Below are 25,479 nucleotides of genomic sequence, written 5' to 3'. Positions count from 1 at the left end.
AGGCCAGCATTGATTGCATGCAAGTCTTGAGTTCTCAGTCGTTTGTAACCTTGGTAAACTCCAGTAGTGTTTGAAGACTTCAGTTTGCGTGGCCCGTCCAGTGCTTTATTTCTTGATGTAAGGATGATGCCAACAGAACAGTATTGTTGCTTTTCAACATTGTGTGTTAACTGGTGCTTTGATGCTGCACCCTTGGAAGACATACCTTCCATATTTTGCACAGCACCCATTGGTACACACCAAGGCATACAGCACCCTTGCTTAGATGCATATTGGCTGCTGGTAATCCGAGGATGTACTTTTGGGGGCAAAAGTCTCCAGGACATACGTCTGGCAATCATGGCGTGTAAACGCGATGTGCCAACAGTCACCTGATTTTTCTAGCACACATGAGGGAACTCGAGTCCAACTTGCATGTCTGCAATTATGGTCTGAAACTACTGGCCTATTAGCAAGCTATGCACTTTGGTTGCCATTCCCTTGCCCTAGGGACTTTTGTCCCAAATGGTGCATCTTTGACACAGAGAGGAACTACACAAACGTGTGACAAGGAGAGTGGATGAACAAGTGGTAACTCACGAACTGCAGTGAAATCATCATGCAAAATGAAATATAATACTTCAGTGCCCACCGAAAAACAACTGCTTGCAGCATCCAAGCTTTCACGAAGTGCTTCAGCTACTTGGTGGGCACTGCTCACCTCGAAGGTATCTTGAATTTGTAGCTTGCTGAGGCAAGGTTGCAAAAATTTGTTTACCTTGGCTTGCCATGTCTCCTGCTTTGTGACAGTCTGGAGAGGCACAGAGATTTATGCATCCTCGTGCTTGTCCAGTAGGTGGCCTTTGTTCCTCTTCATACTTTTGTTCAACTTGTCTAGACTGAGATCACATCAGCTGTGCGAGAGGCCTGGCCTTGGTTTTTTCCATTTTTTCTTACTTACTTCAAAGTTCTTCTCAGTAGCTAGCAGAGCCTTTTCACCAAATAAGTAATTTAGCAACATAGTGATTTCCCCCACCCACAAGCTGAAAAGAAAGGTTTGATTTGCGAAAGTATTTGGCTATGCAATGCAGCACAGACTAGTGGCCCTTCTCCTTCTGAGGACAAGCTCCTGTTAAGTGAGACCACACCTTCAACATGGCCTTTTCTGTGATGCTGCAAGCAGAAGCCAACCATTTGTGCTCGTCAACCGCTCCCTGCAAGGCGAACTTGCGGCCTGGCTATGATATACTCACTCAGTGGTGGGAAGGAATGAGGTGTAGTCAAGAATGGTGGTAGTAACTGGAGATGCTTTTTTAGTTGCAGTCAAAGAAAGGCCTAGAAGGATTCAGCCTCGGAGAAATTCTGTTCTCGTGTGCACTGGTTTCAGGTGTAGAAAGGCACTGGCCTGATACCGGACGCTTAAAATCCACCCATACTGAAACTAGAGAAATCTGAGCCAGTCGTTCAGAAGCTGTACCTGTTGCTAACTCTTATGACTTGATGATCTTCGCTTCTCTACCAAACAGGGAAGGTATTTTTGGGGACGGATGCTCTTCTGGATGCAGAAGGAAGACCTTGTGCTGCATGTTCTAATAATGACCTGGGGCTGGAGCATTGTGAACACTGTTCCTCATAGGGATGACTAGGGCTCATAAGAGCCCTGTGTCAAAGAAATGCGCTTGATAAAAGTTGAGCAATGGTTTCTCGGACATTTTAAGAATAGTTTTAGTCGGTTATGCACTCTAAACCCCTTACTGCAGTTACCGAGTTTGTGCTTGTCTTGTCCCAGTGTTCGCACGGGTCCTTGAAAACCTTGAAAACCCTTGAATTTGAAAATGTGATTTTCAAGCCCTTGAAAACCTTGAAATATTTAGTGGTGCCTGGTAAACCCTTGAATTTCGTGATGATAGTCATTGGCGCCGTTCAGCGATTGCCCGTTGATCAACTGGCCACATTGAAAGCGAGGGTTGCCTCCCGATCCATGCCTAGAAAATCCAGTCCGGTTCGGGCGTTCGTCTTCCATGTTGTCATATTGTCGGGTTGTGTTCTTTTGTTCGCTGCGGTCGCGCACTTTTTATAGTTGCCGTCCTCGTACCGCTTGTTAATCACCTCCCGTTGGATTATTCAGAGCACGTGTATTGCGGCACACGCTTGACGTGGACGTAGTTGTGTGTGCGCGCAATTCCCGGGAAGTGCAATTTCCAGCAATCGTGGCTTAGCCATGACGAGTACAAAGACTGGGTTGCGCCAGACACCACGAGTTCGCATCGTGCTAGATGCAGACCGTGCGGAAAAGTGTTTGACATCTCATCGATGGGAGAGTCTGCGCTGAAGAGCCACAAGAGGAGTTTGAAACACAGCGTGAGCATGAAGAACGCAGCAGGTAACTCCATGTTGAACTACGTGACATCACGCGAGTGTGGCGAATCCGTTCGTGTGGTCGAACCGCAGTCCTCGAATTTGAATGCCGCAAGCAAGGCTCACGATTTAGTGACAGAAGCGGAAATATTGTGGGCTTTGAAAGTTGTCACGTGTCATTACTCGTACAGCTCATCTGCCCACACAAGCGATCTGTTCAAGAGAATGTTTCCCGACAGTGAAGTTGCGAAGGTCTTCACATGTGGAGAGAAAAAGTGCACGTACCTGGCGTGTCACGGTCTTGGACCATTCTTTCTATCATCCATTCATCCATTCATCCATTACCTCCATCAGAAGCAGATGGATATACATGTCAGGTACTGGGATGCATCTCAAAATATAACAACAAGGTACTTCACATCCGTTTTTATGGGCCACGCGACAGCAGATGACATCGAGGATAAATTGTTGAAGGCACTGGAGCCATTACCACTTGTTAAGATCCTACAAGTGTCCATGGACGGACCGAATGTCAACTTGAAATTTTTCAGAAGCTTTCAGGAGCACCTGCAAAAAAACTATCAAGTACAATGCCTAGATTTAGGCACTTGCGGTCTGCACGTTGTGCACAACGCCTACAGGGCGGGTGTAACTGCCAGCAAGTGGGGAGTGGACATTCTGTTGTCTAGTCTAAGTGCATTGTTTGAAGATTCCCCGGCGAGGCGAGAAGACTTCGTAGCGGTGACTGGTCAGGCTACATTTCCCCTTAAGTACGTCGCCCATCGCTGGGTTGAAAATGTTCCGGTAATTGAACGAGCCTTTGCACTGTGGCCTGGTGTGAGAATTTACATTGAGTCTGCAAGAAAGAAAGAAGTGAACCAGCCGAAATGTCCCTCCTTTCAAAACTTGCTCAGTTTCTCCAGTGACCCACTAGTCCCCGCAAAACTGAACTTTGCCCTTGGGATTGCACTGATTCTGAAACCTTTCCTGACGGACTATCAGGCAGACCAACCACTTGTGTTTTTTCTGGCAAGGGACCTCGAAACAATTGTTAGGAAGCTTCTCACAAAGTTTGTGAAGTGTTCAGTCCTCTCTGCATCAGTCGGGACTACAGGCCTGTTGAAAATCAACATTGAAGACGTGAACAATCACACAGCACTTGAGAAAGTGGACATTGGTTATGCAGCTGAACAAATTTTGAAGAATTCCAAGGTCAGTGCAAAAGATGCGTTTGCATTTAAAATGGAATGCAAGCGGTTCCTTGTTAGTGTGTGTAAAAAGGTTCTTGAGAAGAGTCCTTTAAGATTCCCATTGGTTAGAGGCCTTTCCTCATTGGATCCCCGTCGAATGTGCACCAAGCCAGACCAGTGCCTAGCAGGACACAAGAATGTTTTGAATGCCCTCATCGCTGCAAAAAGGTTGAGCGATCACCAACGGGACTGTGTTCTCTCTGAGTACGCCGAAATGCTGCAGATGGAGAAGCACAAGCTGCGATTGTTTGAAAAGAGCTCTGACAGGCTAGACATTTTTTTCTTAGAACTCCTAAAGTTCAATTCATCCTACGCTGAGCTCTGGACAGTAGTCGAACTTTTGCTTGTGCTCAGCCACGGCCAGGCAACTGTGGAAAGAGGATTTAGTGTCAACCGGCAGGTCTGTGTGGAAAACCTGAAAAGTCTGTCGTATGTCTCACAACGCGTTATATGTGACACCGTTGATAAGACAGGTGGCATCCTTAACATTCCTATAACAAAGGAGTTGAAGACCTCCGTTTCAGCTGCAAGGCATCGTTATCATGCATATCTGGAGGCGCAGAAGAAGGAGCAACTTGAAGAAGCAAAGGAGTCAAAGAGGCACCTCGTTGAGGAAGAAATTGATACCTTAAAGCGAAAGAAAGCAAGACTTGAAGCAACCGTTGCTAATCTGACAGCTTCAGCAGACAACTTGGCTGAGAAAGCAGAAGAGACAGGCGACGTCGTGCACATTGTGAAGTCAAATTGCCTCAAGAAAACGGCAAAAAGCAAGACAGAAGAACTTCTAAACATCAAGCAAGAAATAATCACAAAGTGTCAGGAGCTTTCATGAACGCTTGTTACGACCTGTCTTAGTTTAGTGTTAAACTAGTCAAGTCTGTAAGTGCTTCTTTTTCTTAGTGTTCAATAAATTTGTTGCAGCGTGTTTTAAAAAAGTTGTTTTACTATAAAGGGTACTAAATTGAGTATTGAAATGATTCCTTGAAAGAAACTTTTGGGGGCCTTGAAAGTCCTTAAAAACCCTTGAATTTGTGCCTTCATAGCCTGTACGAACCCTGTGTCCACTCTTCATCTTGTCCAGTGTTTTTGCACTACGCCTCTGTGTCAGCCAGCTAGCTCAAAATTTGACTTTTCAGAGATAAGTATGCTGTTCTTGGTGGCAGTGCAGTATGACTGCCATGAAACTCTCTGCAAAATTGCAGACTTCTACAGCGTCATAGCTTTTGTAACAGCTGAAAGGGAACCATGAGAAAGAAAAGCACGAGACGTCAGCGTTGTCTCATGCTTCTCTTTGTTGATGTCCCCCTTTGGCTGTCACTAACTCTGATTCGGACCCAACTAGCGTAACTGCAGCTACAGCCCTTTGTCGATTTCTTCACTGTCATTGCAGGAGAGCTTCTACTTAAGGCTGGATACTTACTTAGTATTTGCACCAAATACAGCTGTGAAACACAGTAGCCATGTTGTCGTATGGGCCAGTGTCGTTCCATAATTTCTGTGCTCATCATGAGGGTTGTGACTAGCGGTGGGTAGTAGCCTAGAGATGAGCACAATGTGATAGATTAAAATATATGGTCGGAGACACCAATTTTACGCTTGTGAAGAAACATTGCCAGGAAATTTGGCAGAGTTTGTTATCAGTCATTATTTTCATTGACATGTATTGTGCTCTGCTTTTCTAGGACTCTGTGCAGGGGTTACTGTGCTGCTCCAATAGCAGGATGCTGATCCAAGTCACCATGATGACAGCCTATGACCTGTTCTTCCTCCTCACCTATGTCCTGCATGGCCAGAAACATCCTGTACGTTGTTCTGAATCCTGCTAAGCTGGAAATTTTGCTACTCAGTGCAGGTTTGGTGTGCTGTTCGTACACAACACAAAATGCTGAAAAGTTCTTGAACAATTCTGAGCCTGTTCGGTCTCTGAATTGCTTCTTGAGATCAGTCTACTAAGGATTCTCTCTGTGGCCCATCTGGCACTTTAGCGTCCCGCATAGCCTGAGTCGCTTTGGGACGTTAAACCCCATAAACCAAACCAAACCATCTGGCACTTTACTCGGCAAACACTGGCTTTTTGGAGTCTGCATGCACCTGTGAAAACCAATAGTATTAATGAAGTGCATGGCACATGCCATACATTGGTGGTGTTGGCAGAAACTGTATAAAATAAAAATGTAAGCTTTTCTTGTCGCCATGAATGATTCTCGGCATTTGCGGTCGCTACTGCATAGGTGACCAAACCTGCCAGAGTTACTATATAGTACAAATGCTGAAGAGCCGTTATTTGCAAAGCCGGCATCGTCCCTAAAGGCAGGACATTTACATAGGCACATGGTATTATGGAAATGAAGCATGAGTGAATTTAGTGAGTTTATCAGCAGTTTCTCTACTAGTGAAGGTAATGACAATGGTGGTAATAGTGCTGATGAATGAGTGCCGCAGAGATTGTTTTAAGGTACCCATTTTTTAATAATTATTATTTTTCACAATTGGTCCCAAGGCTTTGAGTGTCTGCCTTGTGAATGCATCACATGAAGACAACAGGATCTTGGGGCTTGATTGTTCTGTTTGTGTTGTGTAATGTTTATCCTTTTCCGTCTAGCTGACAGTTGTCATGATTTTTAAAAAGAGCCGTACCATTTAAAGAGCTAAATATGCATTGTCATTTATGTCATTTATTCCAAGGCCACCTGTAGTGCACTTTTTTTTTGCAAAACCACAAAAAAAAGAGAGCTGCACATCTCCGTGATTTATATTGTTCTCTTGCAGCAAAATTTCATGCTAGCCAGCATGCACAAGTTGGTAGGCTACTGTTAACCGGATTCATTTTGCACCCTGTCTGTGCTAAAGCAGGCTTTGGTAGCCTTACTTTTTATCTTATCAATAGATTGAACTCGCTTGTTCAGGCGTAAGCAGCTGCAAAAATGATTTGTTTGTACCTAACTGCCAAGCTCCTGGGAGAAGAGGTTAATAGTTCCTTCTGCATGTTCTTACACTTCCTCATGATAACATTGCTTTGATCCTCAATGACTATTGCTGCGCCATCGTCTACTAGTGCACATGATCGGGCTAAGCCCGGACTGCCAAATCAGACAGCAGACATGGCGCAACAGGAAGTGTGCAATGCCCATCACATGGAGGACCCGAAATGGGAAGGTGGAGGTGAAAAAATGGACAGTGAGACAGACCAGCCTACACAGCCATTGCACCCATGGCATGTGCTGCACTGGCGTTCACTTTTGATCATAGTTAGCCTTTGAGGTGTTGAGCTGAGCTTTGAAGTCCATTATTATTTTTACTTCACGACTAGGAAGATGAAGCAAAACGCTCGCTCGCATTGGTGATCAAAGGAATCAGTGTTATGAGGTGTTTTGTTTCATGATTGCGGCCCACCTATGCTTTAAAGGGCCTTTTTATTTTACCTCTTTACTGGTCTTGCCATATATGCTCTTACTTAGTTTGGTACTTCTGTTCTGTGCGTTTTGGAGGAAACGCCAGACTTGGGCAAGTTTCTTGAATTGCATTTACCATTCAAGTTCGCACAGCACAGCATGTGCAGCAGTGATTCAAGCATGCATTCACACTGCACGATTCACCGTGTGCCGATCCATGGGGAATGTCAGTGGCATAATTTGAAGCGCATACTGAATTATGCTGCCATTTTTGTTGAAACCAAATGGGATATTGAACTTGTAGCCACCTTTGGATGTGCGAAAAGAAATTTAGGGCCTTATGTTTCTTGCATTGCAGAATGAATAGTGAAGTTCACTTTTGCTTTTGAAAAGCTTCCTTGAAGCAGAATCCTCGTTCAAAAAAGTTTAACGGTTTGTTGGCGGGAAATTGGGAATACATAAAAGTAGCAGCATTTATTTAGCAGAGTTTCAGTGTGTATTTCATAGTATATGGTGCCATCGGTAGGAAGCCCTAGAGGCTAGTGTTGTGGCACCTTATTCTGCATCCCTGTTAAGGGGTGACTTCCTTGCTTATTTTGCATGACATCCCTGTACGAATGTCAACTGCAACCACACACAGGTGACGCAAGAGAAATTCGTGGCAACATTAACATTCGAGCGCCAGATGGCATGGATCGAGGAGGATCTATTGCCAAGGCTGCAAAGTCGAACGGGAATCAATCGAGAGCCACACCTCCAAGTTCTGAAGGTAGGCCTACTTGTTCATTTTTAAGGCGAAATTTTGCCGCAACTTGTTAAATTTAATAGTATTTCATTCATGAATCGTCATAATCTGGAAGTCTTTGACGAAAATGAAGACTGGAGAAGTGAAGCAATTTCCTTGTGATCAAACATGCTAGCAGATCATGCTCCTGGACTATCAACGCCCATCTGTTTTCTGTCATAAAGTAGTGTATTCTGAATGAGAGAAAAAAAAATTTAATGTGAATTTCACGCTTCTTCCTTTTCTGATAACAAAATAAGCTTTTGTACCAGACTGTTCCCAAGGCAGTGCTGTAGAAGTGGCAGTTAGTAACAAGACTTTCTTTTGAATATACCGTATAAACGCGTCTAAGGGCCGCACTTTTTTTTCTAGATTTGAGGGCCAGTTTTCGGGGTGCTGCCCATACACGCGATGTGTGAAAAAATTTTTTTATTAAAGTAAAAACACACCAATCGGAATGAGCGGCATTTATTCTGTGTTCAGTCGTCACTCACGGAGTATTTCCACTCTGAGCTGGTGCTGTGCTCTGGTGCGCGCTCATCCCAAAAGAAGCCGCATAGCATGTCTGCTGTCAACGCGTAGTCGTTCCGCACTTCCATCACATAGCAGAGCAGCTCTTCTTCCAGTTCAGGAAACTCGCGCGGCTTGCCTCGGAGAGCGCGCTTTTTGCAGCTTGTGTTTCTCAATGCATCCTTTTGGTTGCACCGTCATCGGACGCACTGCTCGGCCACGTCGAATTTCCTGCCCGCCACATGCTTGCCGTGTTCGAGAGCTAACTCCCAGCCGTGTGGCTATTCAGGTGCTTGCCCCTCGTGCTAAAACTGCAACGCTCGGTGGCAGCACGCGACAGCCACAACCACAACTACGGCGAGCACGCTAACACACCACAAAAACAACAAAAAGCTGATGCCGATGTGGATAGCAGGAGGTTGTGGCGGAGGAAAAAGTTGACGATGATGATGATGACTGCGACCTCGGGCGCCATCCATGGATGGCCCTTGGAAGCTCCTGTGCGGGTATATATATGGCTTCCGCAATCTAACACTCCGTTGCTCGCAGCCAAAGCTGATCACGGAGGCCATGGTGCGTGCATTTAGAAGGCTATTCCCACTTGGGTCTTGAAAAGTTCGGGTGCGGCCCTTACACGGATTTATTTTTTTTTAAACATTTCCTTCGGGAAAATGTCTGCGGCCCATACACGAGAGTGGTCCTTACATGCGTTTATACGGTATGTGGACCGGGGCCTTTTAAAGAGGGCAACTAAACAAGGTTTGTAGTTTTATGAACTTCAAAGAATGGAATGGGTAAAACACAGGTAAAGCATTCCAAGATTTGTCGCGCAAACATTTGAAATGGTGATGCAATTCCTGAATAAAGCCACTACAGCATTCAGACTTCTCCACACAGTGAAACACTGGGTAGGGGCCACAGGATGCAACTTATGAGTGTGGTGCCTTTCTTGCCATTAAGTGCTTGCTGCACTAAAAAAAATGAAGTAAAAAGGACAGTTGAGCTATAGTTGGTACATCACTACAGATGGTACAGTGCAAAACGGACGAAAGTTGAATAGAAGACCACACGGATGAATGCTAACAACAGAAAATAAACAGTACAAAACTAGTCCTTTGCAAATGTTGAGTAATTTTGAATAAATAGTCGAATAGTAAAGTATTCAATTCAATCCAAATATGTTTGGTTATTCGAAATCTCGAAGTATTAGTTTCAAGTGAATAGTGTTATAGTGTTTAGCATGCTCCCAGGATGGCACCACAGCCCGACTCCATCAGCATTTTCTTGGACACATGCTGTGTGCCTTTCATGCTCGCCCATATGCTGGAGTCTCCTGTGCATAGGCACTGCAGCACACGCAAGCAGGCACGTGCGTAGTGCCCTGATTTGCACCTGCCAGTGCATCTGCCTGTGCTACCCGTGGTGTGTACACACCAGAACTGGCACGGTGGCTTGCATCAATTGGAGGATGTATGCTGCTTTGTTGATTTCCACAGGATGAGTCAGAGCTGACTGTAGCAGCCACAGCCACTCTTCTCCGCGTGGAATTTGCTAATCGAGTGCGATGGCATGAGGAAGAGGGAGCTAGCACGAGATACATGGAGATGGGTGCTGTTGCGAGGTACGGGCTGTGGACTCAGTGAAGGCTAGGAATTGGGTTTTTATTAAGAGAATTTAACCCAAAAGAAAAGAGGGCCCCAGGCCCTTGGAAAATACAGACTGGCTCCCCGAGCTGCTGCTCTGTTCCACTGCTGGAGGAAGACACCCTTTGTCCGTTGACGGTCGAGTTTTCGAATGCCGTGGTCACGTGACCAAGCTGCGGTTCTTGGAAGAAGCGTCCTTGGGGGCCGAATCAAGACCACCCCGAGTTCCGATGCGAGAGGAGAGGGGACAACCGCGAGCCTTATAAACATGTCAAGTTCGAGGGGCCGCGTCTTCGGCTGAACATGAGCCACGCGTCCGCGACGAGGCCGGCACCCTGCGGCGCGGAGGGTAGGCCGGAACGCTCGCGGCACAAACAGTTTCCGGAGCTCACGGGCCCACACACCAGCAGTGTCTTGCAACGTAACAGACTCCTCCCCCCGATGAAGTCCTTCGCTGAGGCTGCGTCCCCAGATGCAGGATCGAGAGAAGGACCCCGGACGGCAACAGGGCAAATGCATGCGCTCACTTTGCACACACAAACACGAACACATTCGCGGAAACTCCTGGCTGACGGTACTCGAGTGACGAACGACTGCCAGACGCCGTTTGCCAGAAAACTCTCCCTGCCTGCCTTTGCTGAACAAGTATTCGGCTCTCGACAACACATGGCGAAACACACAACAACAAAAGCAACTCAGAGGTCTAAGACGATGCTTTAACGCCGTCTCATATTCTTGTAGCTTAGAATCCTCTACTCAGACCGCCCGCATTTCGGTTCTTTAGTGTTATTTTTATTCTCGTTTTTTGAAAAGCCCATGCCCTGTTTCTAGCAGGACGACTCAGTCTCATCCTGACTGCACTTGTCTTGAGACGACACGACTCTGCTATTTTTGCATATCGAGGCCTTTTTGTGGGCTTGCTGCCACTTTCCTCTTTAGACGACGACTTCCTGTCATTTTTGGGGGGTTGGTTCTGTGACCTATCCGCCTGCGTCGCACGCTCAGAACCTGCTTTCTGACACGCAATGCGGTTCTTTTCTTTAGGCTTTAAAACCACCCCATCTTTATTTATATCAGTGACAAATAGCCCTGCTAACTCAAGACAAGAGCCCTTCATTTTTTTGTGCTCCGACAGCGATGCGCTCATCTCTTCTCTTTGCTGCGAGCCTCCCGCGTGCACCTCGGGACCAACAACCGACTCCTTAGGTTTCCCACACTCACTAAGGGTACACTTCTCTCCGGGTTGATGAGCAACTATCTCGTTGGCGTCGCGCTTACCCAACTCGGCCACGGTCTGGCATGCCTTTCCCGTAATTGGGTGTTCCCTTCTCCGGCCTTACCTCTTTGCCGGTCATACATTCGCATTGACTCCTGTTTCATGTGAACGCGGTGACCCGGCTCGGCAACTGTTTCGCCTGCCTTGTGAAACTTACGCTCTGGTGTCAGGTGCTCCCCTTTCTTTTCTGCACCTTCACTCTGACCAGCCGCTTGCATTGGTTCCTTTATCCTGGCATCGCGTCGATCCAGCTCGGTAGTGGTCTCTCTAGCCTCTTCAGAACCTCTCTCTAGAGTTGTCGCGTTTCATTCCCACCCGGGATTATTACACGCCTGTTCCGCATTCGCAGCGGTGATATCTTTACACTCCGCGACAGTCCAATGCTTAGCGGGTTTTGTCTGGACAGAAGCGGCATCGCGCCTAAATTTTTCTTTGACTCTAGCATTAGAGCGCGTCCTGCCGCTTAGGAGCTCTGTTTCAACTCCAAAGTTACGGAACAGAGCTGTCTTTACTCTTCCGTAGTCATTCATATCCTCATCGGACAGGCTCAGTTTGACATTAGCAGGCTGAGGCGGCAAAAGGGACTCTAACATGTAGCTCCAAATGTCTTTGTCCAATTTCGACATCTTACAGATACTTTCAAAGTTGTCCAGAAATTTTGAAATGTTTTCGCCTCTCTTGAATACTCGCAGATGAGATCGCGTCACATCCCAGCTTCCTTCGCCAGTGCTCTGGCCATCTTTTGCCAATATGCGCTTGTGCTCGGTCTGTTGCGCCTTTTCGCACAGTTTAAGACTACCTTCGTCTTGTGCATGTTCTTGGCACTCTGCTTTCTCACTCTCCGCTTTTACTGAAGTTACGCATCCTTCATTCTTGACTGCGCCTCGTAGCATCTCAACTTCAAACTGCAATCTTTTCAACTCCCGCACCTGTTCCTCTATTTCCCGCTCCTGTTGCTCTGCCGCTACCCGTTGCTCTTCTATTCTTTTTGGCTCATTTTTCTTCTGCACTCGGCATATCTTTTCCCAAGCGTCCGTTATCTCGTCCTCTTCAAACTCCACCTCTTCAATTGCATGGCGAATATCTGGCTTCCTCATACGTTGATTTACCTCTAAACCAAGTTCAGCTGCCAACAGCAGCAATTCGTCTTTAGTCAATTTCTTTATATCCATGGTTGGCGAGAGCCGACTACAAAATCTGCAAACTAATCACACACCCAGTGGTGAATAAATGCAGTCGATTCCTCAGATAGAACCCTGTTCTAAATCATCTGGCAATACGTAGTCGCTTCAGCACTCACCCAACCAGGAGTCCTCGATGGCCACCGTGTCTTCCGAAGACAGGAACTGCCAAGTCCGGCGATACCAGATCGTCGACGTTGTCTTTGGGCGGTTGTCTTGGCGCCAGGCCTTCACGCTGCGCTGCGACGAAGGTGACTCCCTGAGCCACGTAGCGGAGCTCCGATTATCCCGGATCCTCGATGGCGCTCTCTCGTCAGCAGTTGTCCACCAGCCTTGCCCTTATCCCGCCGTTAAAGAGCTACACCATGCAGCCTGGTCGATCCCAGATCGTCGAGGTTGCCTTTAACTCTTTCGCTACCGTGGAAAAATGCACGATTTGGAGCGTACTGAAAGAAAATTTTTTTTGTCAATAACTAATGCACCCAGCACATATTGCAATGCATGAAATTGTAGCCTATTAGTTACACTTCTGAATGAAACAAACACCAGAGTTTTGTGTGCAAAAGTAAATGAACATTTATTTGTGAAATTTGCTAAAAACACAAAAAAAGTATATAGCAAAAACAAAAATTACCGGCTGCACTAAGCCCGAACTTGATTAGAGGAAAACTGGAATATACAAACTGTTGCACATGTTTATAGCTGTCATTATTCACAGTTTCAGGTATGAGAAAAATTTACTGCACTTTCTATGGCTTGTCAAGTCAGGGGTCATGACTGTGGTGCCACTGTGAAGAGCAATCGGAGGTGAAGATGTGAAGCAGAGCTAGACTGACAAGTGCTTCAAATAAGGTTTTATCTTTGTTCCTCCCTTGTTCTCTGATAGCCGTGCTTGTAGTTTCTTCTTTTTTTCATTCTTTTCGGTTGGTGTTGAACGGATTCTATGAGAGGATTGGGGGCGTGGACTTCTTTTCCCTCATCATACCCGAAGATTTCTTGAATGAGCAGCTCCCCGAAAGCCAGCTGATAAAATTTGGCATTTTAGGCAAGCTCTAAAACATCAGGATCGATGAAATAAGTTTTATCGATGTGGTTCAAAAGCCAGGAAGGACACTTTTCAAGTGTTGCCAATAGAAACTGCCGCCACTGAATCATCCGGTCCGTTACGTGCAAAAAAAAACAAACAAAAAAAAGCCAAAAACCAATTTTGAGGAATGATTTTTGATGGCAGAGGGCCAGAATAGATTATTCTGGTATTTCAGTAGAGATACAGTCGTGGCAGGTCAACAATTCCATTGTATATGATGATTCCAATGAACATTAGAATCTCCAACAGATTCACGTCTTCCCATGAGCCGTCATGCCGAATTTGCTGAAAATCTTCACCCATGCACACTTATTAGTGATTCCGCACACGATCTTCATCATTTCCGCCGTGAAGAGCATAAAAAAAAATTCGAGAAGTCAAGCAAATCTCCGAGCGCCGCTCCGCAGCGATGTGCCGATATGGACACCTAGCTGTCGTCTTGGTTGAAAAACGCGACGCGACCTTGAGCATTTGGCAAACTGTCTTCGCCATACATTGTCAAGACCGTGAAGCACAAAAATGAACCACTGTCATCAATTACAAACCGTATGCACCGCAGAAAACACACAGCGAACGAAAACAGAACTTACCTGAGTGTACGCGCTGACGTTCCAGGCTCCGGAGGCGAAGCCTCGCTGCCGAAACCGAAATCCGACGTTTGTACATTGTTGCCCGACTAATAACCGCTGCTTTCGTCGCAAAAAACGAAACCGAAACCGGCCGACGTGCTCGGTGTCAGCTTTCGCTTTCGAGGAGCGCGCGGCGACACGGACGCCATTTTCTCCGGCTGACGCTGCTGCGACCGTTCAAAGTTTATTTTTCACGGTGCCCCCTCATGTCAAAACACTGAAACCAAGGCTGCAATCGAAAGAGCAGTTGTTGAGCTCGCTAACTAGATGGCGGAGCACGTCCACAACGCTCCAGAATGAACTTTTTTGCGCGGGCGATTTGAATCGATCATATGCGAACGATCGCCTATGGCATGGTAGCGAAAGAGTTCAGTGGTTGTCTTCTCGCCTGGCCTTCACGCTGCGCTGCGACGAAGGTGACTCCCTGAGCCACGTAGCGGAGCTCCGTTGATCCCGGATCCTCGAAGGCGCTCTCTCGTCAGCAGTTGTCCACCAGCCTTGTCCTTATCCCGCCATTAAAGAGCTAAACCATGCAGCCTGGTCGATCCCAGATCGTCGAAGTTGCCTTTAAGTGGTCGTCTTCTCGCCTGGCCTTCACGCTGCGCTGCTACGAAGGTGACTCCCTGAGCCACGTAGCGGAGCTCCGATGATCCGGATCCTCAAAGGCTCTCTCTCGTCAGCAGTTGTCCACCAGCCTTGTCCTTATCCCGCCGTTAAAGAGCTACACCATGCAGCCTGGTCGATCCCAGATCGTCGAGGTTGCCTTTAAGTGGTTGTCTTCTCGCCTGGCCTTCACGCTGCGCTGCAACGAAGGTGACTCCCTGAGCCACGTAGTGGAGCTCCGATGATCCCGGATCCTCGAAGGCGTCTCTCGTCAGCAGTTGTCCACCAGCCTTGTCCTTATCCCGCCGTTAAAGAGCTAAACCATGCAGCCTGGTCGATCCCAGATCGTCGAGGTTGCCTTTAAGTGGTCGTCTTCTCGTCTGGCCTTCACGCTGCGCTGCTACGAAGGTGACTCCCTGAGCCACGTAGCGGAGCTCCGATGATCCGGATCCTCAAAGGCTCTCTCTCGTCAGCAGTTGTCCACCAGCCTTGTCCTTATCCCGCCGTTAAAGAGGTACACCATGCAGCCTGGTCGATCCCAGATCGTCGAGGTTGCCTTTAAGTGGTTGTCTTCTCGCCTGGCCTTCACGCTGCGCTGCAACGAAGGTGACTCCCTGAGCCACGTAGCGGAGCTCCGATGATCCCGGATGCTCGAAGGCACTCTCTCGTCAGCAGTTGTCCACCAGCCTTGTCCTTATCCCGCCGTTAAAGAGCTACACCATGCAGCCTGGTCGATCCCAGATCGTCGAGGTTGCCTTTAAGTGGTCGTCTTCTCGCCTGGCCTTCATGCTGCGCTGCTACGAAGGTGACTCCCTGAGCCACGTAGCGGAGCTCCGATGATCCGGATCCTCAAAGGCTCTCTCTCGTCAGCAGTTGTCCACCAGCCTTGTCCTTATCCCGCCGTTAAAGAGCTAAACCATGCAGCCTGGTCGATCACAGATCGTCGAAGTTGCCTTTAAGTGGTAGTCTTCTCGCCTGGCCTTCATGCTGCGCTGCTACGAAGGTGACTCCCTGAGCCACGTAGCGGAGCTCCGATGATCCGGATCCTCAAAGGCTCTCTCTCGTCAGCAGTTGTCCACCAGCCTTGTCCTTATCCCGCCGTTAAAGAGGTACACCATGCAGCCTGGTCGATCCCAGATCGTCGAGGTTGCCTTTAAGTGGTTGTCTTCTCGCCTGGCCTTCACGCTGCGCTGCTACGAAGGTGACTCCCTGAGCCACGTAGCGGAGCTCCGTTGATCCCGGATCCTCGAAGGCGTCTCTCGTCAGCAGTTGTCCACCAGCCTTGTCCTTATCCCGCCGTTAAAGAGCTAAACCATGCAGCCTGGTCGATCCCAGATCGTCGAGGTTGCCTTTAAGTGGTTGTCTTCTCGCCTGGCCTTCACGCTGCGCTGCAACGAAGGTGACTCCCTGAGCCACGTAGTGGAGCTCCGATGATCCCGGATCCTCGAAGGCGCTCTCTCGTCAGCAGTTGTCCACCAGCCTTGTCCTTATCCCGCCGTTAAAGAGCTAAACCATGCAGCCTGGTCGATCACAGATCGTCGAAGTTGCCTTTAAGTGGTAGTCTTCTCGCCTGGCCTTCATGCTGCGCTGCTACGAAGGTGACTCCCTGAGCCACGTAGCGGAGCTCCGATGATCCGGATCCTCAAAGGCTCTCTCTCGTCAGCAGTTGTCCACCAGCCTTGTCCTTATCCCGCCGTTAAAGAGGTACACCATGCAGCCTGGTCGATCCCAGATCGTCGAGGTTGCCTTTAAGTGGTTGTCTTCTCGCCTGGCCTTCACGCTGCGCTGCAACGAAGGTGACTCCCTGAGCCACGTAGCAGAGCTCCGTTGATCCCGGATCCTCGAAGGCGCTCTCTCGTCAGCAGTTGTCCACCAGCCTTGTCCTTATCCCGCCGTTAAAGAGCTAAACCATGCAGCCTGGTCGATCCCAGATAGTCGAAGTTGCCTTTAAGTGGTCGTCTTCTCGTCTGGCCTTCACGCTGCGCTGCTACGAAGGTGACTCCCTGAGCCACGTAGCGGAGCTCCGATGATCCGGATCCTCAAAGGCGCTCTCTCGTCAGCAGTTGTCCACCAGCCTTGTCCTTATCCCGCCGTTAAAGAGGTACACCATGCAGCCTGGTCGATCCCAGATCGTCGAGGTTGCCTTTAAGTGGTTGTCTTCTTGCCTGGCCTTCACGCTGCGCTGCTACGAAGGTGACTCCCTGAGCCACGTAGCGGAGCTCCGTTGATCCCGGATCCTCGAAGGCGTCTCTCGTCAGCAGTTGTCCACCAGCCTTGTCCTTATCCCGCCGTTAAAGAGCTAAACCATGCAGCCTGGTCGATCCCAGATCGTCGAAGTTGCCTTTAAGTGGTTGTCTTCTCGCCTGGCCTTCACGCTGCGCTGCGACGAAGGTGACTCCCTGAGCCACGTAGCGGAGCTCCGATGATCCCGGATCCTCGAAGGCGCTCTCTCGTCAGCAGTTGTCCACCAGCCTTGTCTTTATCCCACCGCTGCCACGGGCTGTGGACTCGGTGAAGGCTAGGAATTGTGTATTTATTAAAAGAATTTAACCCAAAAGAAATGAGGGCCCCAGTCCCTTGGAAAATACAGACTGGCTCCCCGAGCTGCTGCTCTGTTCCGCTGCTGGAGGGAGACTCCCTTTGTCCGTTGACAGTCGAGTTTTCGAACGCCGTGGTCACGTGACCAAGCCGCGGTTCTTGGAAGAAGCGTCCTTGGGGGCCGAATCCAGACCACCCTGAGTTCCGATGCGAGAGGAGAGGGGACAACCGCGAGCCTCATAAACATGTAAAGTTCGAGGGGGCTGCGTCTTCGGCTGAACATGAGCCACGCGTCCGCGACGCGGCCGGCAGCCTGTGGCGCGGAGGGTAGGCCGGAACGCTCGTGGCACAAACAGTTTCCGGAGCTCACGGGCCCACACACCAGCAGTGTGTTGCAACGTAACAGTGCCCAGTTCCGGCACCTGATGCGGGTTGTGCTGGGGGGCACAGGTGCGGTGCGTACACATAGCAGGAATTCATGGAGTCGCATGAAAGCAATTGGAGGTCCCACAGACAGGCCCTGCACCCCACAAATATGTCGGCTTTGTGTGTACGGCGACTTCCCCATTTTCTGGTGGCCATTTTTGCAGAAAGTCGACACAGCTTCAAAGCTTCCATGCACTCTTAGTTTTTTTAATGTAATAGCCTTGTGGGTTAGAAAAATATGTGGTTTTGAAAGTGCCTATTGCGCTGTTCAACCTTTCTTGTGCAAGACAAGTATCCAAAAGATATGCTTCAAAATTATTTGAGGAGTTTTCTGTTTGCTTCGAATTCGCTTCAGAACAAAACACTATTTGCACATGCCTACACCAAACGTAAAGCCTGCACTGTGTTTCTTGTCAGCATTTGCAGAGGCATGGCAGGGTGCAGGCAGAAATCTGACTGCTTCTGCAGGTGATGTCATCACCCAGCTTCTCTGCTTGCCATCATGCTGTGCAGAGAAGTTGCTGCTTTAATTGGTTGTTGCTGCTTTAATTGGTGATTAAATCGCCATCTGAAGTCACAGCACAATGAATTTCTCATGTCTCAACAAACTTTACTTGTTTCAAGTTTCCAAAGTGGTTAAAGAACTATTTTGGAAAACCCTGCCATACAGGTAATTTAATTGTATCTACCGCAGAGCTTAAGCAGCTGTCAAAAAGTGCCCAAGGACATAAGTATACATTGGATCAAAAGAGCACCCACCCTGTCTGAAACATAGACAGGGAAGACTCACACATAAAACAGCACCCGTCCTGTATTGTGTCTTTCATGTCCTCGTTTAGCTGCACTGGTTTCATTGGTATCTTTGGAATATTGTTGTCAGTTCTCCACTGAAAGGGAAGGCAAAAACTGGTCTGGAGATTTCTCATTCTTCTGGGCTCCTGTGTGTATGCCGAGTCTACACAAATCAAAAGGCAAGCATGCCTGGAAACCAAATTGAATGATGTGCAAGGAACATGGTTTAGGAGGGACTACGGAGTGCATAGCTCAGTGGCCAAATGGAAAGCTAGGTGTCTTTGGGAGAGTTCTGTCGCCATGCAGTGCAGTATGCTGGGTGGTTTGTCAGTGGTGCTGTCTGGTTGCCTCCAACTTAAGGAGGCACCATGACCTGTCATATGTAATGCCTTTATTGTGCCATCGTTCTGCCATTCGTGTCAAAAGACAGCAATTCTCCGTCCAGTGGTAAAATGGCCGAAGTGGCAAAAGACGGCGAATCGCTGTCCGATGGAAAACCGCTAGCTTTTGGCAATAAATAAGAGATGGCGCTGCATACAATTTTTTTCTTGTTTCTGGTTAGTAGTTTTTAGACTAGATGGCAATTTTCTTCTCACTCTAAATATGTCAACGAACACTGCGTTGAAAAAATTCAAAACTAAAATTTGTGCTTTGCCAAAAAAATTCTAAGAATGTCTTAACTTGTAGCATGCCAGTAAGAATGCTATGAATATTGAACCAGCCTTCTGCCACATTTTTTTTTAACTGCATACAATTTTTTTCTTGTTTCTGGTTAGTAGTTTTTAGACTAGATGGCAATTTTCTTCTCACTCTAAATATGTCAACGAACACTGCGTTGAAAAAATTCAAAACTAAAATTTGTGCTTTGCCAAAAAAATTCTAAGAATGTCTTAACTTGTAGCATGCCAGTAAGAATGCTATGAATATTGAACCAGCCTTCTGCCACATTTTTTTTTAACTCTGCTGCATACAATTTTTTTCTTGTTTCTGGTTAGTAGTTTTTAGACTAGATGGCAATTTTCTTCTCACTCTAAATATGTCAACGAACACTGCGTTGAAAAAATTCAAAACTAAAATTTGTGCTTTGCCAAAAAAATTCTAAGAATGTCTTAACTTGTAGCATGCCAGTAAGAATGCTATGAATATTGAACCAGCCTTCTGCCACATTTTTTTTTAACTCTGCAGCCTTTTCACATGTTTCCGAGGAAATTTATATATATATATATATATATATATATATATATATATATATATATATATATATATATATATATATATATATATTACCGGGTGTCTTTTTAGAAGGTCCAAAATTTTTAAAGGTAAATTGCATTACACTTATTTTAGCACTGGGGCTATACTGGAGGCTACGGCGGGCGCCAGGCCAGAGGAAAACTGCTTTAATTAGTTCGCTGATTAACTAAATATGTTAATAAACTTTTCTAATTTTTATTTTAAGGGGTATGTTGCATTCGCAGAATTGGAGATCATCCTTCAAACAGTCCAACCGAGAAAAAACAATTTTAATAAAAAATTTTTCATGCACGTTACGAGGCGCGAAAAAGTCACCCTGGTAGGCATCTTCACACCATAACTCAGCGGCGATGAGCGCCTCTGACGTAGTTCGCTCCGCCCTGCGCTTTGTGTCACACGGCTGATATCACCTGAAGCCCGGACGGGCGGCCTGCGCTATTGCTGCTTATCTCGCTTCGCTCCGCGGCCTCACGGAATGCCGCGTTGGAACAAAAATGCACTGGCACAAAGCGCAGGGCGGAGCAAACTACGTCACAGGTGCTCACAGACGCTGTGTTACAGTGTGAAGCTACCTACCAGGGTGACTTTTTCTCGCTTCGTAACGCGCGGAAAAAATTTTTTCATGAAAATTTTTTTTCTTGGCTGGACTGTTTGGAAGACAATCGCCAATTCTGCCAGCACAACATAACCCCTAAAATAAAAATTATAAAAGTTAATTAACGTATTCAGTTAATCAGCGAGCTAATTAAAGTAGTTTGCCTCTTACCTGGTGTATGCCGTAGCCCTCAGTATAGCCCCAGGGTTAACTCTTTCGTTACCACGGGAAAACGACCATTTTTCATGTCTCAGACAAAAATTTTTTTAGAAAAAGTGTGATAGATAAAATTATATAAAATGCATAACAATAATTGAGATAGAATGTGCTTCATAAGGAAATTTATTTGAACTCATATTCTGCTTGAAATGCTGTGAAAAAAAATCAGTAAACAACAAAAATAAAAAATAACAAAAGTTTTGTGTTTATATGACAATAACTTTCCAAACACTTGTACTAAAAAAATTCTAGGAATTACAAAACAATTCAAATTCTTTCTAAAATATGGCGTTAAAGTTTTAAATTTATAACTTGAATAGTTTTCGAGCTAGAATTTTTTTTCTTTACGCCTCTTGAAAAGGCTCGTTTGAGAGTGCCCTTGATATGATTTTTACAGTCCAACAAAAAAAAATTGGAAGTGTAATGTTATGCACCAAAAGAAAGCTTGGTAAGTGTGGTTTAAAAAATACAAATCAAAACTTATTTAATTTACGTCAAAAATTGAAAAAAAAAATATAAAACACAACAAAGTATAGGTGCGATATTGCGATACATAGTGTGCGATAAGTATAGCTGCGATGTAGCTGCAGAATCGAAATCCGACGTTACAACATCTTCGTCCGAGTCACTGCTGTTCGGAGGATCTTGAAAATCAGCTGCAGAGGCTGAAGAATCACGTGCAGCGGGACTCTTCCGAGCGCGCGAAGCGCCCGACCTCGACGCGGCGCCATCCTCACCGCGTATTATGTCGCAATAAGCCTATGCTCCAAGGGCATTTCAAAAATGCACGACCGGCGGGGAAATTACGAACTAGGCAGAAAATGGAACTAACCGTCTGAAGAACAAACAGATGCGCCCGCACAAGCGGACAGGAAAAAGAAAGCGAAACTATCAGGCCAACGTTCCGGGATCGGTTTACGCAGTTACAGCGTCTGAACCAAAATCCGACAATGCAACATCGTCACCAGAGACTCTGCTACTCGTAGCATAGACAATAATTGCAGTCAACGCAGTAGAATTGCGTGCAGCAAGGTTTTTCCGAGTGCGCGCCGTCCGCGTGCCCGACGCCATGCACGTAGCGTCCGCGCCGTACCCTCCGCTTCAAGGGCGTTTCAAAAATTCGCGCGTCATGAGAAAATTGCACTCTACGCAGAAACCGAAACTGTAGTCTCCGAAGAACAACTTAGATGGCGCCACATCACCGTAACGGCTATAATGAGGAGCTTCGGTTCACACAAACAGACCGGAACGAGGAATCTGAACGCACAGGCGAGCGTTCTGGGCTCTCGTTGCCCAGTTTGAGCTTTGAAACAATACCTGACAATTCAGCATCGTCGTCAGGGTCCGTGCTAATCGATACATCAAAAATATGTCGTGCAAACGCAGCAGAATTGATTGGAACGGGGTTTTTTCGAGCGAGCGCCATTCCCGATCATGACGGCTTGTTCGGAGCGCCCGACGCCGCACCCCCAACTTCAAGTGCGTCTCAAAAATTGCCGCTTTTTGGCAAAAATATAAACTAAACAGGAAGTTGAAGTTCAGTGTGTGAACAACAAACCGAATGACTCAGCAAGTCCGTAGCGGCCACGGTCGCACTGCCATAGCGCTTCGAATTTTTCGATCACCGGTGATCGAAGCACAGTGGCGTGGTAACGGAAGAGTTAAAATAAATCTAAAGGAATTTACCTTTCTTTAAAAATTTTGGATCTTCTAAAAAAAACACCCGGTATATATATATATACATATATATATACATATATATATATATATATATATATATATTGGAAAACAACTTTCTAGATATACGACAGTGAGATTTTGTATGCAATTCAGTAGTAAGAGACCACTGCAGCAGGTTAGATGTCCAGTGTTGTGAATTTCGAGGGAAGTGTGTTGGATGAAGTGCTAACAGTATTTCTTTGTTCAGGCTCACATTTGCTTTTCGCTATGCACTTCTCAGTGACATCACAGTAGGACATAGTAATAGACAGAAAACTAAGCAGCTGTCTTCAGATTGCTCGAAAATCATTGTTTGTGCTATATCCATACTGCTCGAAATGTTGTATGTGTGCACTTGGGGTAAAGCATGTGCCGTCAGTTCTGTTGCTTTCTTTTTTTCCCAGATGTACCTGAAGGTGGCTAGGTCTGTCCTGATGACAACATGGGTCAGCTTTCAGTTTGCAGCAAATTTCCTGAAGTTCGTGCTTTTGTGCCAAGAGATAAGTGAGTGCATGTTTTTGTTTGTTTTCAAAGCACAGCTCTTAGCTCATTCCTTATGGCACCATAAGCCATGGGTCATATATGACCCACGTTTTGAACAAACCATCAGAAATTCCATTCGGCACTCCTGGACAAGCTGCACCATATAGTTTGCTTCTATAGCACCATTTCTTTGGTTTCTGTTTTGTTTTCTCATTTTATAACATGAGGAGGTGAGACGAAAAATGAAAATATTACTGGACGTGCCTTTCGCCGACCATGGTGTTCATTTCACCGTTCACTCCTCAAAGGTGAAAGGCTGCACTGAGCATTGTTGTCTGTTCTTGTGCTGTCCTTTTTATTTTTAGAGCAGTAGTGGTGAGTTAGCCAACCTTGTGGAATGGGCGAATTTCAGTTTAAATCGCGAGGCATCGTCTCAGAGGCCCGAGACATCAGTGTGTGCTTGGGCATGTTTCGTTTTGCCGTTCACATTGTGTTTTACGCAGTACACTTTATCTGTAAAGGAATGATTTTATTTGGTGCTTTAGGGTCTTTGCAACATATTGCGAAGATATTTTTCCAAATATGCCAGCAAATTTTTTATTATGATGTCAAGGAAGGCCACGCTCCTTTTTTTCGTGCAGAACCCATCCACTACCAAACGAAAAAAAAAATGGAAGAAAAGTATGAATGACAAGCTCTGCTATAGAAAAAAAACACATCTACCTCTACTTATTGTCCTCATGCGACTGCTTTCTCTGTTGACGCAGCAGTCATATTGCCTAACTTGTCCACGGAAAGTGCAGTGCATTATGTATGCAGCTGAAAATCACAAGAATGGTAGCTAAGAACATGTGCAACGTTTTGTGTATTTTAATTTTTGTAATTGACTTCTGGCCCAGTGCAGCGACTTGTTTTTGTTTTGCTTTTATTCTTCTTTTGTGTTAGCAGCATGCTTAACCAATAAATATGCTTTAATAAAACGAGGTTTTTGGCAAGTTGGTTACTTTGCTTCCACATTATTTTTTTTTTACGCTGCAGTTATGTGGAATTTAACCAATAAATTTTCGAAAAGTATTGCATACACAACTGGTATTTTTTTCATTCAGAGGTATAATTGGTAAGCTACAGTTTGATGCATTACAATGCACAGTACATTTAGCACTTCTTGAAGTAATTTTTATTTTAACCGCTCAAAATACGTCATTTTTTTGCAGTAGGGAAAGAGTTAAGTACCTGTTAGTGTGTCGATGGCGGCAGCCTTGTAACCGGCAGAGCGAACGAGGAGCACAGCAGGGGATGAAATACAGTGGTAGCGAAGAGACCGCGAGGGCGAAAGCGCAGGAGGGGAGGGTACTGTGGGAGCATGAAATGGAAAGTGGAGGAGGAGGGTATGGCAAAAGCAGGAGGAGAAAAGCAGAAGGGGGGAGGGTATGGTGGGGTGGTAGGCGAGAGTGGTATCGTGCTCTGTCTGCGGCAGCTGTTGAGAAAAGCACCGGCCAAGATAGAACAAGAAACAATGCCAGCTTTGTTTTTCATTTAGCAGAAGAGGACCAGTTGAAGACGCCCATTGCCCTTCTACCTCCAGTTGTGAAGAAGTTCATGCCACTCTTTGCAAAGACCAAGGTCCAGGCTTCCACGATTTCTTCCCTCGTGGACAAGATTTGCTGTGAAGTCTCTGCCGACTAGTGCTCTGGTCCTGCATCCCAGAGTGGTTCACAGCCCCCTTCTGGGATGGACACAGAAGTCGTATCAAAGAGTGCCTTTGCCAGCACTGACAAGCACTCTGGCCATGTATCTGGCGAGCGTTTGGGTGCTTCCAAAATGGACACAGCTTCCACTTCAGTCCCTCTTCCTTTCACATTATATGGATTCAGACTGTGATGTGGATGCTGCTTTTATTGACGCATTGGTTTAATTTTTCACTTTCATTTCTTTTTAACTTTTTAGTGTATCCAGACTGTAGTATTCGGTTATTGTATTAATTAGTGTCTTTGAGGTAATCAACAAAATATTAACAGTCATGCAGACAGGAGATTATTCTCAACAGTTTTTAATGTTGATCTTTCATCAAAATTTTAGCAGTCAAGTAGACAGAAGATTTGTCTTGCCGAAAATAAAGTTAAGGCCATTTCACTGCACTCTGTTCATCATATTATTGTGAGCCTTTGTGATGTTCACTGTTGAATGCTGGTGGCACACACCTTGTAAATTTCTTTGTCATACCCGAGGCAACCACATAGTCCAGTGTTCGACAAAAACTCGTCTGGCTAGGAAATGACATCATTTTGAAAAACCTAACACTCGGAAAGAAATTGAAGAACACCAGGGTAAAAAACAAATGACGTTTTGGAACCCCTACGGATCCCTTGTTCACATGTGAAAACGAAAAACAGATCGGCCGTGTTTATACGAGTGAAGGCCGCTGTAATGAGCATGCGTATGCTGCAGGCATGGGCCCACGTGTCCGATTAAGTGTGTGTGGAGTTGATTGGATATGGAATGACTCTAAGAGTAGGCGGGATGATAATGATTTCTCGGTGGATATGATACTGGCTGCATCCCAGGCGATAATGTGACCGGTGCTTTTATGGTGATCTGCCAAGGCATTTTCCTCAGTGCGCCCCTTGGCAACGTCATTTTTATGCTCCCTGAGCCGTCTCCTGTAATCTCCAGTTTTGCTGATGTAGGCTGCGTCGCAATCCTGGCAAGGAATCTTGTATAAAACCCCGGGGCATCTAGTGCTTTCTAAATTGTCATTCAC

The 25,479-nt window shown here is 46.3% G+C and overlaps 2 protein-coding genes across 9 annotated transcripts in view; both read left to right on the top strand.

Moving 5' to 3' along the window:
• The window catches only part of LOC149355213 (condensin-2 complex subunit G2-like), a 131,171-nt gene extending 106,315 nt beyond the window's left edge, over positions 1–24,856 (top strand). For all 8 annotated transcript variants that reach the window (XM_089583710.1, XM_089583705.1, XM_089583704.1 and 5 more), the window contains 4 exons: positions 5,270–5,389; positions 7,620–7,748; positions 22,640–22,739; positions 24,259–24,856. In XM_089583710.1, the coding sequence (XP_089439836.1) occupies positions 5,270–5,389; positions 7,620–7,748; positions 22,640–22,739; positions 24,259–24,404 (495 nt within the window). In that variant the 3' untranslated portion in view covers positions 24,405–24,856. The remainder of the gene's footprint in view (positions 1–5,269; positions 5,390–7,619; positions 7,749–22,639; positions 22,740–24,258) is intronic.
• Positions 1,714–4,691, top strand: LOC149355214 (uncharacterized). Its single transcript, XM_089577608.1, has one exon. The coding sequence runs from the start codon at positions 2,293–2,295 to the stop codon at positions 4,417–4,419; it is 2,127 nt and encodes a 708-aa protein (XP_089433734.1). The 5' UTR covers positions 1,714–2,292; the 3' UTR covers positions 4,420–4,691.
• Positions 24,857–25,479: the final 623 nt, after the last annotated feature.

This window comes from Amblyomma mixtum, chromosome 3 (assembly GCF_055824585.1).
Source record: "Amblyomma mixtum isolate Tamu chromosome 3, ASM5582458v1, whole genome shotgun sequence".
NCBI classification, from domain to species: Eukaryota; Metazoa; Arthropoda; class Arachnida; order Ixodida; family Ixodidae; genus Amblyomma; species Amblyomma mixtum.
The sequence above is the reverse complement of the archived record's forward strand: the minus strand, read 5'-3'. Positions and strand labels throughout refer to the sequence as shown.